Below are 14,891 nucleotides of genomic sequence, written 5' to 3' on the forward strand. Positions count from 1 at the left end.
AAATAGCAAAAAGCTATAACCATATGTAGTATAAAAATAACATGCAGCATGAAACATGGTATGTTTAAAGAGAGGAGAAAAATAAATAAAAATAAGACTTGTATTAGCCCTTTAAATGTTCTGGACGTTTTTCAGAAGTATGCCTATATTAGGTGACATGTATCTGTGGACCTCTGCGTCACCATGCTAGGTTTGGCCAATGGAGATCCTTCTCCAAGGAGATCAGGGTAGACCCACCTCCTTGTGCCTTCTGGAGAGTGATACCTTACTGAGGACAGCACTTACTTGGTAAAGAGACAAAACGTTTGGAACGGGATGCCTCTCTTGAAGAGCACTGGGATATAATTACTCTCCTAACTCTCTCACTCAAATTTGAGGAGGTTACATGACTCTGTTTTGGTGTTTCATCTGGTGCCACCATGTTTGCTAACCCCGTGACTTCAACTCCGTTTTCTGTGAAAGACATACTGAACTTGGAGCAACATCAGACTGGTCTTTCTGCCATGGACATTTCTCCAAGGTTGGAGTCCTCTTCGTGCATGCTGTCCACCTTCAAACAGGAGTCTTACCCGGGGACCCCCTGTCTGTCTGATCTAAGTGAGGACCTTTCTCAAAGAGGAACAACTAAAGCTTCATCACCCTACCCTGGGTCATTTTATGTCAAGAACTATATGGAAATGGACTCTATGAAAGACCCCAAGGAAGACAAGAAAGGTAAAAATGATATAAACATCTGTGGGGTTTTTTTTAACAAAAATGGTGGTGAATATGTGGGTGCTTCACCTACCAAGTAGCCCACCTATATGTATTTAGTATTATCCAGAAAATAATGTTGCTTGACATTTAACCCCAAAAACATAAATGCATACTGTTTCTTAAAGGATTTTAACATACCCTGAGGCTAAATTTAAATGTGCAAATAGTATCAGTTTCCCTCGCCAAAAAATGCCGTCTAACAGCTTGAAGGGTAGGTTCTCCTGGTTTGATATCAATCTTCTAATAATTGGCTAATTGCGCGATATTATTGTCCACTTGATTTATCTTATCTCCAAATCATTTTATGAGTCACAATGGCGTTTAATGGACGCTTTTATTTGTTTAACCGTTTGTTATCTTAATGGTGATACAATGCAGACTCTCAGGTTTTAAGGCGCTGGTGTGACGTCATTTTTGCTTTTAACGAGTAAAGACTTACAATTAAGAATTTACATATATTCCTAATATAGCTCTATATAATGGATATACACCTGTATAATGTTAAATAATCTTAAAAAGAGGACAAAATAAAAATAAAATAAGGCAACAGAAAATATAAATAATCTTTACATTACTTCAAAAATATTCATGGTAAATAGAACCATTACAAATTATTTAAATTAAATTAAATGTATTTATTTAAATTAACCAAGCGTCTTTCTGACCATTGCCTTTATCATATCATTGAAAGATCTATTTTCATACCAATATTTTATTGGGCTGAATATGTCCAGCTAAAAAATCAACATTCTCAAAAGTCATAATAAAAGTCGGGGAATCGGTACCTTGATCAGTAGTTTTAAATATGTGATATTTTAAAAGAATAACATTCAGCAAATTAGTTCTATTAAACCAGGCTTGAGAAGCTAAAGCATTGAAAATTAGTTGTGTAATAAGAAGACAAAAAATATTGAGTAAATGTGATGAAGTGTCTCCATAATATTACAACCATTGCCCCCCCCCCCCCTCTTTCTCTCTTTCTTGCTCTCTCTCTGTCTCTGTTAATGTTTTAATATTATTTTTTTTGTTTTGGAGAAAGTCTATGATAAACAGGACATATTTTAGTAAGCTTGCTAATGCTAAATAAATAAAGTTGGTAGAATAAGCATTTGGACCTAAACTTAATTTTTAAATGCATATTAACAGAATGTATGTGTATGTCATACTCATTTTTATTATACAAGAAAAGCTTTAATATTATCTGGGGTCCTAGAACAAGTTAGAACTAATCAGCTTAATTGTTTTACTAAAGACGTGTTATTTGTAATATATATATTTATATATATATATATATATATATATATATATATATATAGTTTGTAAATATGTTTTTGCAGATATAATTTGTGTAATTACAAAATCACAAACCACTTCACTTGATTCCTCTTTCAGACCTCTGCCCCTTGCAGAAGAATCTAGACAATGACAAGAGAGATTTGGAGGATCCTGAAAGACCAAGGCAAAGGAAGAGAAGAAAGCCAAGAGTTCTCTTTTCTCAAGCCCAGGTATATGAGCTGGAGAGAAGATTCAAACAGCAAAAGTACCTGTCAGCCCCTGAGAGAGACCATTTAGCAAACATCTTGAAGCTGACATCCACTCAGGTCAAAATCTGGTTTCAAAACAGAAGGTACAAATGCAAAAGGCAAAGGCAAGATCAGACTCTGGAGATGGTGGGACTCCCGCCTCCAAGGAGGATAGCTGTTCCTGTGCTGGTGAGAGATGGTAAACCATGCTTGGGAGAGTCTTCTCCTTACAACTCCCCATATAATGTCAGCCTCAACCCTTACAGTTACAATACTTATCCTACATACTCTAACTATAGTAACCCAGCTTGCAGCAGTAGCTACAGTTGCAACTACTCTTCCATGCCAAGCATGCAACCCACATCAGCTGGTAATAACTTCATGAATTTCAGTGTGGGGGACCTGAACACAGTGCAGACTCCAATCCAGCAAACTGGTGGTGTATCTACACTCCATGGAATTCGAGCCTGGTAGAACTTAGCTCCAAAACTTCAGAAAAGCACTCAATAATGTGGTGGCATTGACTACAAAAGACTGGAAAGACTTGCAGAGACTTGGTGGACAAACTAAGATGTCCTGCACTCAGCATTGAATAGATGTGACTTATTAGACCTAGGAGTGTGTGTGTTTGACAAAAACATGATGATATCCAGGGCTTTTGGTCTACATGCCCGGATTAATCAACAGAAGATGCACATCTTATCAAGGGGAGTTGTATTATTATTATTATTATTATTTTTGTTGATGTTGTGTAGTGTTGATTTTTTTTAGCACCACTAAAAGGTATTTACCGATTACCAAAGTGTGTCCTAATATGTATTTAACCCATTCACTGCAGGTTGCATAAACTTTTTTGACTACCACAGTGGTTGCCCTGCATTGCCCTAGCACTAAAAGTGTTAACAACCCATGCAGTATTACACAGGCAAGGGATTGTAATGACTACTATTTGGGAAAATGCTGAAATCATTGAGTTCAAAAGAATAAAAGAAACATATTTCTAGAATTATGTGTTAATTTCCTTTACTATGGTATACGAAAAGAATTCTGTGGTACACAATACTAAAAGTTACATTTAAACAAAAACAAAATCTGTGAAATTAGGGTTTTATTTGAAATAATGGCATTACTGGGAAAATTAATTGACCACATCAGAATTTTTATTTTTAATAAATTTTGAACTAAAACCAAGGGTTACATGTTTAAAACTAAGGGTACAAACCCAAGTCGCCGGGTTTAGTGCACATTACTAACTTTATAGGAAGCATGCTCAGTTCTTACTCCATGTCAAAGCAGGACATTGATCCCCCAATCCCCCACAGGCTGCAATATTTTTGAGATTTCAGACAAACATATTCTCATCTCATCTTTTACTTAGTTATTTTCAAATAAGAGTCACTGTTCTATAATAAAATTTCAAAATGTACTTAAAAGTTTAACTATGATTACTATACTATTTTCTTTTTGATCTGGTATAACAAAGGGCGAAAGAAAGAATGTGTATTACTGGAAAGAATACCACTGGTTTAGCTTCTCATTGCTAGATAGTAAAAAAATGAAATCTGTGATAGTTACACAACATATGGCTTTATTCTAGAATTTCATTGGCTTGCTTTATAATTATTCTAGTAGGAGAAATCATTTTTGTTTGCGACAAAGCAACTATGGGATGATAATGATGATGATGATCAGAAACCTACGCATTTAATGTGTACTTTCTTCTGTTGGAAAATCATTTTGTTCTTGCAATGTTACATAGAACACACATTTATATTTTAATACATAGAATGAGACAATTTTTTAACTTGAAATTCGATCACTTTTTTTTAGTGCCAACAGAGAAACTCTTTTCGGTGCTAATCATTTTATCCATACTATAAATTTCACAATAATACTACTTTTAAGAGAAACATAATGTGTGTAGGCCTTTTAGAATCAGTGTTATTTCCTATTAACATTGAATTGCTTAAGTATGTATATATATATATATATATATATATATATATATATATACTGCAGGATTATAAGAAAACCAATGTTTTTTCTTATAATCCTGCAGTATATATATATATATATATATATATATATATATACATAACACTGATTCTAAAAGGCCTGCACACAATATTGGTCTTCATTGACTGTAAATAAAACAGGGTTCTAAACAAAAATTGCTGATACACAAAGAATACTCTGTGCTTGAAAGCATCTGATCCATGATATACATTTGTTGGTAAAGGATTATATTGCTTACTGTATAGACCATGTGTAGGGAATTTATTTTTACCGTATTTGAGAAATTTCTCATTCCATTCTCTTTCAACTTTTTCCTCTGTCTCATCAACATTTGGGCATATTAGTAACAGAGCAGCCTAAATACATGTCCAAGCCTCATTTACGATGATGGATTTGTAATAATATTTTACTTGATTATATCATTATATTAGAGCTAAATGTCCAAATAAGACAATTTATTGACCTCTCGTTCTGGTGCAATAATTATTGACATGTCTATTGAACGAAACCTCCTTTGTTTTATATTAAGGATATTGATATTACTAAGACACTTGCTTCTACATTCATGTTTTGCTTATGAAAAAGCTTGTGAATGCCATGTTGTTAATTCACTCCAATTAGAAAGTTATAGGCACTCGAAAACAGGAGTTTAAACAGTAAATGGCAATAGTTTTATAAGTATGGCACCAAGATGCTACTGACGTGTTAGCGAGGTGTTAAACATAACAAAAATCCAGCGTGAATAGCTCACATGAACAGATACAGGCGAACATCATTGCCAATAGGAACATTTCACTCACTAAATTACTGTCTAAAAAAAGACGAGACAAAAACACTGGAAAAATAAAGCACCAATTACAATTATTAGATAATAAAATAATAAGATAATAGATAATAAAATATTACTAATAAAATATTACTAATACTGCAATTGTTTTAACACATGATGTGCATATTCATGTCTAAATTTTCCTCTAGCTCACATTCAGTGGGATGTGAATTCACGCTATAGTTTGTTTTAGTGAATTGTTGACAGTAGATAACACAGAACATTCCATATAGAATCTATAGTTGCGAATAAGTCAAGAGTCTAGTATAGTAAGAGATAAATGCAATGGAATGTTCTGTGATATCTCCTGGAACGTGATATGAATTAGAAGTCTCTGTGGTGGTGTTGTCCAACGCCTTACTGTGGTGGGCCACGAATTGGTCAATGACATCTATGGTATTTACCATAATGTTTCAAAGCATCAGATTAGAATGTTCTGTATTATTCATTTGAATTGAATTGAATGTTCTTAGGTTATATTACGTAATCTGAGTAATTTGTCTACAAACCTCTCCATAACACGGGGTATTGCACCTAGATGTAGTCAGGTTAAGTTCTAAGAGTAAATCTTAGGCTAAAGTCTAGGTCTGTGATGTCCTGCTGTCCAGAGTTTCCACAGAGGTTCGTCATGGTCCTCACTATGCCATATAGAGTGTAAAGAGTTACCAAGTAGATAATTTTATTAAACGCAAGCTTCCGTTATTTATTGTTTCATGACTATACGTTGCACAGGCTCCACAAACCACAGCTGCATGAAGTATGACAAAACCAAACCAAAAACATTTGGTTAAATTGGAATTAATAGGAAATGGCATAGGATTATTTGCTGTTTAGATTTTATTGTGTATAAGGTCAATGGTTGCGGGGTTTTGGAGGAAAAAGTTTATTTTGTCTGCTACACAGCCTGATACGACTGACTACTATAGGTGCCACTTGGAATTTATAGGTGCTCTGTGTATAAGGAAATGTATTTCAAATATCATAGAATTGTATTCATAGTCTATTATAAATTATCCTAATGTCTCTATTTTGAAACTGGGGACCATATTGGAACTAAATACTTATTCTGAACATCCCAAGGCCCACCTCAAGCCTACTCATGTTCCTTTCTCATAAGTGTCCCTCATCTACATTGTGCACTTAGTTGAAATCCCCGATGGCCAATAACAGCATTATCCAGGAATTTGCTAAAGAACGAACCAAGATTTAGCACATCTGCAGAGGATATTGTAAAAATTAGATATTATTGTATCTTATCAGCAGTAACATTGAAACCACTGTGATTTCTAATGCAGTGCAAAAGTGCAAAGCCATTGTGTATATATATATATATATATATATATTCATTTTTGTCAGTTTATATGTATTATAAATGTAGTTGGATTAACCATGTCCATTAGACACCAATACGACCAAAATATGTTAAAAGTAAAAATAAATCTGTATAAGAAATATATTGTATATATGGGTGAAAATAGTATAGAATATCACAAATCTTGAGAAATACACTCTTCTGTATAATATGCGCATGCACATTGAAGAAATATGTATTTTCACATGTGTATAATTCAGAGCCAGGCTTAGGTGTGCTAAAAATAAAGGAGATATCATTTTATTTGCATAGAAACAACAGATTTCACAATGTTGTACAATGGATTATAAAGACAATAGCAATTCTAAGCAGAGACAGCAGGCCTAAATGGCTTTGGTCATTAGAACAACAATGTCAACAATTCGTAATTGTGTACTAATATTTAAATGAGATAAGGATATCTAAAATGTATAATATACTTGCAGGGCATGAGTTGGATAGTGCATATACATAGTGCATATTACTTGCCCCTGATGTTCAACTTGGTAGAGAATTAAAAAAAAAACATCTTATGGTGCATATTAACATGCCAAAATCCATACCAGAAAAGAGTTACTTACAATTGTAGGTAATAATAGTATATTTTCAGGTTCACCTACACGATGATAAAGAAAATTAGTAGAATTAAAAAAACATACAACTTTAACAGAAGTCTATTATTATTATTATTATTATTAAAACTTGGAGTATTCCATTACTTGTGTAGTTAATTTAAGTAAAGAATACACACATGTTGTATTTTGTATAAGTTTATAACTACCTAGTTTAATATTAAGGAAAAAGACAAATTATTTTTAATGAAAAAGCACCAGCAAATTCTGCAGGAATGGTAAAATTCAAATTACAAAAAATTTTTTTACGTAGCCACGTAATCATTTTTAATTTGCTGGCTTTTTTTTTCTCCTGAGTTTGTTAAATAGGATTAGCATGAATAATATTATGACACTTGTTAATTCTAAGATATATAGTGATGGTTTTTCTTTGCAAACTGGATCCTGATTAGTTACCTACCCCCAGCAAGTAGTCTTGATTTGAGATTCTAGGTGCTGATTATATTTAACCATGACATAATCCTGTGAATAATAGAATTAACTTTATTTTAGTTTTATATATTTGCTGCATGAGCCAGGGTGATAAAAGGTCAGAATTAGTGGACCAGTATCACTGATATGGAAAGATACAACCAGTAGAAGTATGTTCCCATATTATGAGATGGGAAGAAATATTTATCCTACACTCGTGTTCACTTCTTAGAAAATTAAGTGTTAATGAAAATATTGTGTAGTTGACATACAATGAATGTGATATAGATGGGGGATGATTATCAGAGCGTATTATTTACTTTTTATAGTATCACAAGAGATATATAGCTATACTTAATGAACAAAATGAGTTATTTATCTTCTTCTCTTGGTTGGATATGGATATGTCGAAGGATAAAACAAAGGATGGATGTGCAAATGTAATTTACAATTTACACACGGATGGATGCAGTACAGTGTGTTCAAACTAAAAGCAGCAGGTACAAAAAGATGCAATTATAAGCAACACATAAAAATAAATTTAAATACCATGCAGGAAAACAATCGTCCAACCAGATCTTGAAGAAAATACATAAATACATAAACTTTTTTTTAAAATTTCTAAAAAGTATTTTTAGACCCAGCTTAAGAGACATTGTGAAAAATAGTTTAATAACTGCATCATGTTTCCTGTTACATGACCCTGCATGTTGCTCCTTGGTTTGGCAAGCAGGCAGAAAATAAATACTTTAGCCCATATAACTACTTCATAGGCAGAAAGGCCTATATACATTGCACAGGGTGCTAAGAAGGGCTTTACAAATGTTTTAACTGCAGGCTTCTCTTTGACCTTATTGCTGACACTGCAAGAGGACTATGCTACTTGGTGGGAATGAGGTTAAGCTGAAGGTATCTTCACAGGAGCTAAGTGAAGGAGAGCAGGAGATCCACCTCGGATAAAGAAGTGGTGACTTTAATTACCCTTAAGTATTACAGTAGTCACTATCAAATGTCAATTATTGCAGTGAGAAACAACAAACATTGTAATTCACATACAGTCAAAACATCCTCTAAGTGTTTGAGATGCTATCTGTTGGTGATAAGGCAATTAGAGAGTTCTGTAGCAGCTCCTTGCACTCCTATCTGCGCCATCAGTAAACAGAGTAGGAGACAGTGTGGCTGTGTCCCTGGGACACAGGATGAGAAGCCGTCAGGGAACTGTAGCGTCTTTCCTGTCACTAACACCCACCCAAAGAGCTTGTCTGTAACACCTTCCTTACTGGAGATATGGACAGGTCTCTGGGGACCAGTGATGGGACCTCTTTGCTTTCATGGTCATTCGGCATCACAGAACTGCACTGGGCTTAATGTTAAACTGGAGTCACTTGGGGGGGTAGTCCATTGTTTGAGTCATTGTTCACAGAGAAATAACTGCAAATAACATACCTGGAATTTGTTTAAAAAAACATACTTTTCCCCAAATTCATTAGGTTAAAAAAATAACCTACAAGCAGCGAACTGGAGATACAAAGCATGCTGTGTAATCATCATGTACGCTGTTGTAAGGGTTTTATACCATATGCAGGCCAAAATATTGAGATCCCTGAACACACTTTTAGATTAATATGAAATCATGTTGACAAAATAATTTGCTCATCAAACCTGAATCCAAACAATAAGGAAGATAGCACAGTTACAACGTAACTGGTACTCACATCTACGTATAGGTGCTCACCATGAAATTAACTCCAGTGTGCCAGTTGCACCATATTAAATTATTATTTATGATTTGAAGAGGCAAACTAATAGTACAAAATCTGCGATTTTTTGGATCATTTTATGGAGCTAGAATTTTCCACCAGAATATTTCTCAGGTATCAAAGCTATTTACAAAACAGATTCAATGTAAGATTAAGAAGCAAGATAAAAAGCAAACTATTGTGTTAATGTGTTTTCTATACAAAAAGTCCATTTGGATTTCTTGGCACCTGCAAGATCAGATAGGATGAAAAAAGGGAATGATGTGTAGCTGTAAATGGCATGATTTATACATCTTCCCAGTGTCAATTAACGAGAACTGTGTGTTTGGCAAAGATTTTTTTCCATGTCTGGATAAACAGTATACTGGAGGACATTGACCCCCTGTGTCCAGTGCCCCCCATTGGTTCGATTCAGTTCAAGAGTACAATGAACTCATCTACATCTGAAAAGGTTGTAAAGGGCAGTGTGGGAAGTATAGAGTGAGGACATGTTCTCCTCGAAGCACCCTCAAGGAGACCTAGAGCCCCCAAATGAACATTCAGATAGCACTTTATACTTTTTGGGTTGCTGTGCTATTTTCCAATATAATATACTACTGTAAATATATATACTATACAATATTCTTTACTTTACTAAATTTGTATAGCAATATTAGGCGAAAAGTTTTATAAGAGGCTACATTAATTGATTTCAATGATAAAAAAAAACATGGCTCAGATATGGAATGAATCATGTAATATGTTTAATGTCCATCTTTGTATCTTAGGGCATTGGGATCACTATAAAAAACAATAGATTTGAATAAAATAAAATAGATGGATTAAATGTAGCCATGGGTTAAGTGGGGTCCATAATATATTGAAACAGGGGCCTGTTGTAGGTAACTTTACTATTTCCGTTTTTCTTTTCTTTTTAATATCTTCCAGATGTGCGTTTGATGATCTCCAAAGTGAACAAGATCCCTTTATTTTATAATCTGAAACTTTGCTGCAGTTTGTCAACGTCTGGGTAAATCATATTTGGGTTAAACATAAAGCCAATAGGGGGCCTCAGCATGCAACTCCTGAGGTCAATTTGGCCTACAAAAACTGGTCAATCAAACTCATCTCAAAGTCATGATAACAATATAATTTACATTTTTTCATGTTAGTATGTTACTGCAATCTTACCGGGTTCCCATGTGGGGCTTGTAGTAGGACATGTACTCCAGTACAGTAATGGCAGCAATACATTAAAAAAAATCTGTTTCAGCTATACAAGAAAGAGCCAATATTGCATTTTTTCCTCCAAAAAGGACTCCATTGATACAGGGCTAGCCCTAGCATATAGGTAATCTGGGCCATTGCCTAGCACGGTATGTTGAGAGCAGAGGGAATGCTTACTGAGTTGCCCATATGGAGCAGGGCCTAGTGGGGATGTCTAAGATTACCTTGTTTACTGGGCCAGTAGTAACTGTAGATAAATATGTGTAAGGAGTGAAAAGATGCCTGTGCAGATCAGACCTTCACATCAGCGCTCCCCGATTCACTGCAAGTCTCTACTGGCACCTACCACCTTTCACACTGTCACGATTTTTAACCGCAGAGAAAGTTAACAGGCAGATAGATCATAGATTTCCCCAACCAGCCCCATCTCATATGGACACTCAGTGGTGTGGTGGCACTTCCTGCTACCGTGGCACCAGACATCCTAGTGCCAGCTTTTATACTTTATTAAATGGCACTAAATATTTAAAGTGCTGCACAAAAAATATCATTTAACTTAGGATACTAAATTTATATGGGGCCACAGTCAGTATGCTCTTTAATGTTCCTGGCAGGAACCACCGTTTCAGTTCCCCTTCTGGATACGCTTATGTCACCTCAGGTTGGCCCCAAGTGTATTGGGTATGTAGTCTCCATAGTACACCCACTATGAAGAGGTTTTTGGTTATGTTTAGCTGCGCTGAGCTCCATGTCCATCCCACAGATAAAGTGTTCCAGTTGCTTCTGGTTTTTTAGACAGAAATGTTTGGGAGTGCTTTTCTGTTTTGTTCTCGGGCCAAGCAGTCCATTTGAAGGAAGTCCCAGCGCATGTTGTGCTAATGGCAACATTTCAACAGCCTTATTTCTGGAAGGCGTGGAAGTGACTTAACCCTTTGACAGCCAAGGGTTCACTGTATGTTGCTCTGAAAAGCTATCCACTTCACTGCTTCCGATGTACTGCATGATAAAGAACAGCATTTCATTTGCAGTAAAAAAAGAAAATGTCACAATATAAATGACCCTTGCGATAAATTACAGAAAGTAAGATAGAATTTTTACTTTTGCTAGATTATTCTCTTCAGATTTTTATCTACTAGTTTAACGATTCAGTAAAACATATATATGCATGAGTGAAATTTCTTAATAAAATAAATTTGTTTTTTAGTTTAGTTTTTTTCACAGTATTCTTAAACCCAGTGTTGTAGCATAGCAACTTAGGTTGAAAAAAAAGTCCATAGAGCTCAACCCCACTGTTGATCCAGAAGAAGGAAAAAAAACTCACATTGAAGCGATTTCCAGTTGTGCTTCAAAAAAAGACAACGATTCCTTCCTGATTCCCAAATGAAATCTTATTTCTCACTAGACAAGCTATTAATTACCATGTTCTTTTTAACCATCATGTCTCCATATATTGTTTGTTAGAAAAACTGAATTTGATAGCACAACCTCTGTGTGTAACTCTAAAGAAATAATTTGCGGCTTCTTCTTTGTAAAGTCCTTTTAATGAACCGGTCATAATAGATAGATCTGTATTATACATAACTAATTGTTAATACACAATGAATTCAATAATAAATAGATTTGTTCAAATGCAGCAACAGTGTTTTTTCCGCACTTCTCCTTCTCCGCGGATCCACAATCATCCCGGAGTATTTCCGAAACAGGACAGAGTCTCCACGCACACCGTGGGAACAACCTCTCCCCCATTCCTCCAGGTTTGCATGGAGGCTCCATGCATACCACTCAGAAACGGTCAGGAAAATGCAAGGGAAAGCCAGGAGCAGCCAAGAGCCGGGAGAAGACCATGAAGAAGAGATGAAGAAGAAGAAGTGTTTATCAGAGAAGGTAGGAAGAAGACACTGAGAGAGAACGTGAGAGGTGTGAGTGAAAATGTGTGAGAGAATGAATGAAAGTGTGCGAGAGTGTGAGTGGGAAAAAAAACAACAAAATTCAAATTAAAATTTGGAGCTTTCTCTGTTGTTTTCATTTGGGGGTCCCTCTTTGTTTTCAGACAATGGCAAATTTTGTTAAAATGAAAGTCTTTACAAATCCGAATGCACAAGTCTAATAATAAATATTTACGGCATACGATGCATTTAGACGTAGATGTATGAGGTAGGTTTGTAAATTATGGGTAAAGTATGGGTCCTATTGGACTATATTTGTAAATTATAAGTACTCTTTTCTCTAATAAAGAACCAACAATGTGTTAATTCAAAGACAGGGATAAATTAAACACACTAGACTTTTAAGAGGAAATTGGGGCAAGAAATATTGATGAATTATATTTTTTATTAAACTGTATAAATAAAGAAGTGCTTAAGTGGTTTTAGAGGTACCAGGGGCAATAGTAACCAGATAAATTAGCATCTGATCCTTCTTGGTTAGACTGTCAAAGTGGCCATCAATAGTCTGGTGGCACATATAAGCCCAGGACTAACTCTTGGAAAATGGTAACATAGGTCGTCTCTTTTGATTGTACCATAAAGTGTACATTCTGTGAGGGTTGTCAGGGGAATTGTATTTCCAGCTTCCTGAAATCATTGTGCATTATAAAAGGCCATTCTCGGCAATGGTTCTCTGAAAGAATAGTGGATGAGGCCCTGCATTTCCATCAGTGTGGTGAATCCAATATGCTTTATACAGGACCATTCAAGCTATTCTTGGAGCATAACTCTCTAGGGTTGGCCTTTCATAACTAAGTGAAGTCTGTGACATGAAACTGCAACTCAAAGCTCTCTTTATTGAATATACCCCAGAGGACATTCTTTATTCCATTAGTTTCAGCAGAGCAAAAACTCAACAACTTTTCAAGCAACCAGCAGGTAACGAGAGCAATTTACAGAGCATCCCAAAGCTGAGTCCCCGTTAATAAGGTTGGAGAATATCCCAAACTCTACAAATTGAGAAGTAACAGAAAATAGGCCCTTTCATGCACACCTGGGCTACATATCTTCATAATCTTACCTAGTCTCTAGTAAGGTCAGATTGGTTCATAATACTTATATATAATTATATTTATAAGTATAATTACCGGTATATATAAATTAGTGCAGGCAGTGTGGCGCCCCCTGTTTTTATTCATAGGCATCACGTCACCATAATTCCTAGCATGTTCTTTCTGACCATCATTACCACAAAATAAACATGGATTCACAGCTGGTGTCTCATTGACGACCCAACCGTGCAGTTAAAATTAACCTTTTCTTTACCAATAGCAAGTCTTGTGCCAGGAATTGCTCATACGTTGACAGCAGATAAGGACCACTTAGCTTTCTTGGACCATTTGCCACATCTACTTTAATGCTACGGATCTTTCATGATCCTGTTTTTAATCCCAGGATTCTGGGACCACACACAAGGCTGAGAAAGCAGCATACAGCTGAAGGAGTTGGGGTAAATTAATAGAATTGTCCCCACATCACCACTGAAGACTGTATGGCAGCCCAGGATACGCCGATGAAAATAGACCTTTTGTGCCAGCGCCAGTTATTGGATTTGAGCTCTGTGTTATTAATTGCCTGGCATCTTTGCTAATCTGCGCGGATTGCATTTTGGATAATTCTGGGGGTACAAAAATAAAGACCACACAGTTTCCTCCAAAAAACAGAAGTTACTGGAACGATTTGCATAATAGCTGCATACTCCTATAGATGACATTAAAAGTGTGGACCTTAGGCCAAGATGTATATATGAGTGTGCCAATATGTGAGAATAAATCCTTATGTACACATTTTCAAGAAGCAGGACGGATTCAAACAATTCTTCCACCAGTTTATTAGGCAGAGATTAAACTAGGCTTTAAAATTGATATATACCTGCATCCATACTGAGTCCTGAACTCAAATATTGGTAAATTAATTAACACAGAAAAACACAAAAAATTTCTAAAAATAAATAATGTTATTAATTAAAAAAGTAATTAGTCATTTTTTAAATAAAAAATGATTGTTGTCTGGTTATACATTAGTATTTCGATGTATGATAAATAGGAATCTCGGTACGGACTTGTTTGCGTTTTGTTGGAACAAAATGCCCCAAATGTTAATCTTATCATAAGCCCTTACATTAATCATGAAGAAATTAAAAAGTAAATATTTTACCATAAGCCTATAACATTACCAATATTCAACTTCAAATTATAAATTGATTCAATTCTCCACTAAGTTCCAAGCGCCTGTAGGCCAAGCTATAGGTACCCAATTAAGTATTTAAAATGGATAAATAAAGGGTAACTATTGGTGTGAATGAAGTTTGGAACAGTTTGGAAGTATCCTTAAAAGAGGTGTCTTGGGGCATTGCCCCCCCCCGGGCAGTTTGAAAATGGCAATGTGTTAGAAAATAGACGATTTACTTTACCACCCTGTA

The 14,891-nt window shown here is 35.3% G+C and overlaps 1 protein-coding gene across 1 annotated transcript; it reads left to right on the top strand.

Moving 5' to 3' along the window:
• The first annotated feature begins 419 nt into the window (after positions 1 to 419).
• Positions 420 to 2,753, top strand: LOC149297919 (homeobox protein Nkx-2.5). Its single transcript, XM_089488117.1, has 2 exons — positions 420 to 714; positions 2,149 to 2,753. The coding sequence occupies exons 1-2, from the start codon at positions 420 to 422 to the stop codon at positions 2,751 to 2,753; spliced, it is 900 nt and encodes a 299-aa protein (XP_089344243.1).
• The last annotated feature ends 12,138 nt before the right edge of the window (positions 2,754 to 14,891 follow it).

This window comes from Sceloporus occidentalis, unplaced genomic scaffold (assembly GCF_023333645.1).
Source record: "Sceloporus occidentalis isolate IW3139 unplaced genomic scaffold, rSceOcc1.0.p SCAF_36, whole genome shotgun sequence".
Lineage (NCBI taxonomy): Eukaryota > Metazoa > Chordata > Lepidosauria > Squamata > Phrynosomatidae > Sceloporus > Sceloporus occidentalis.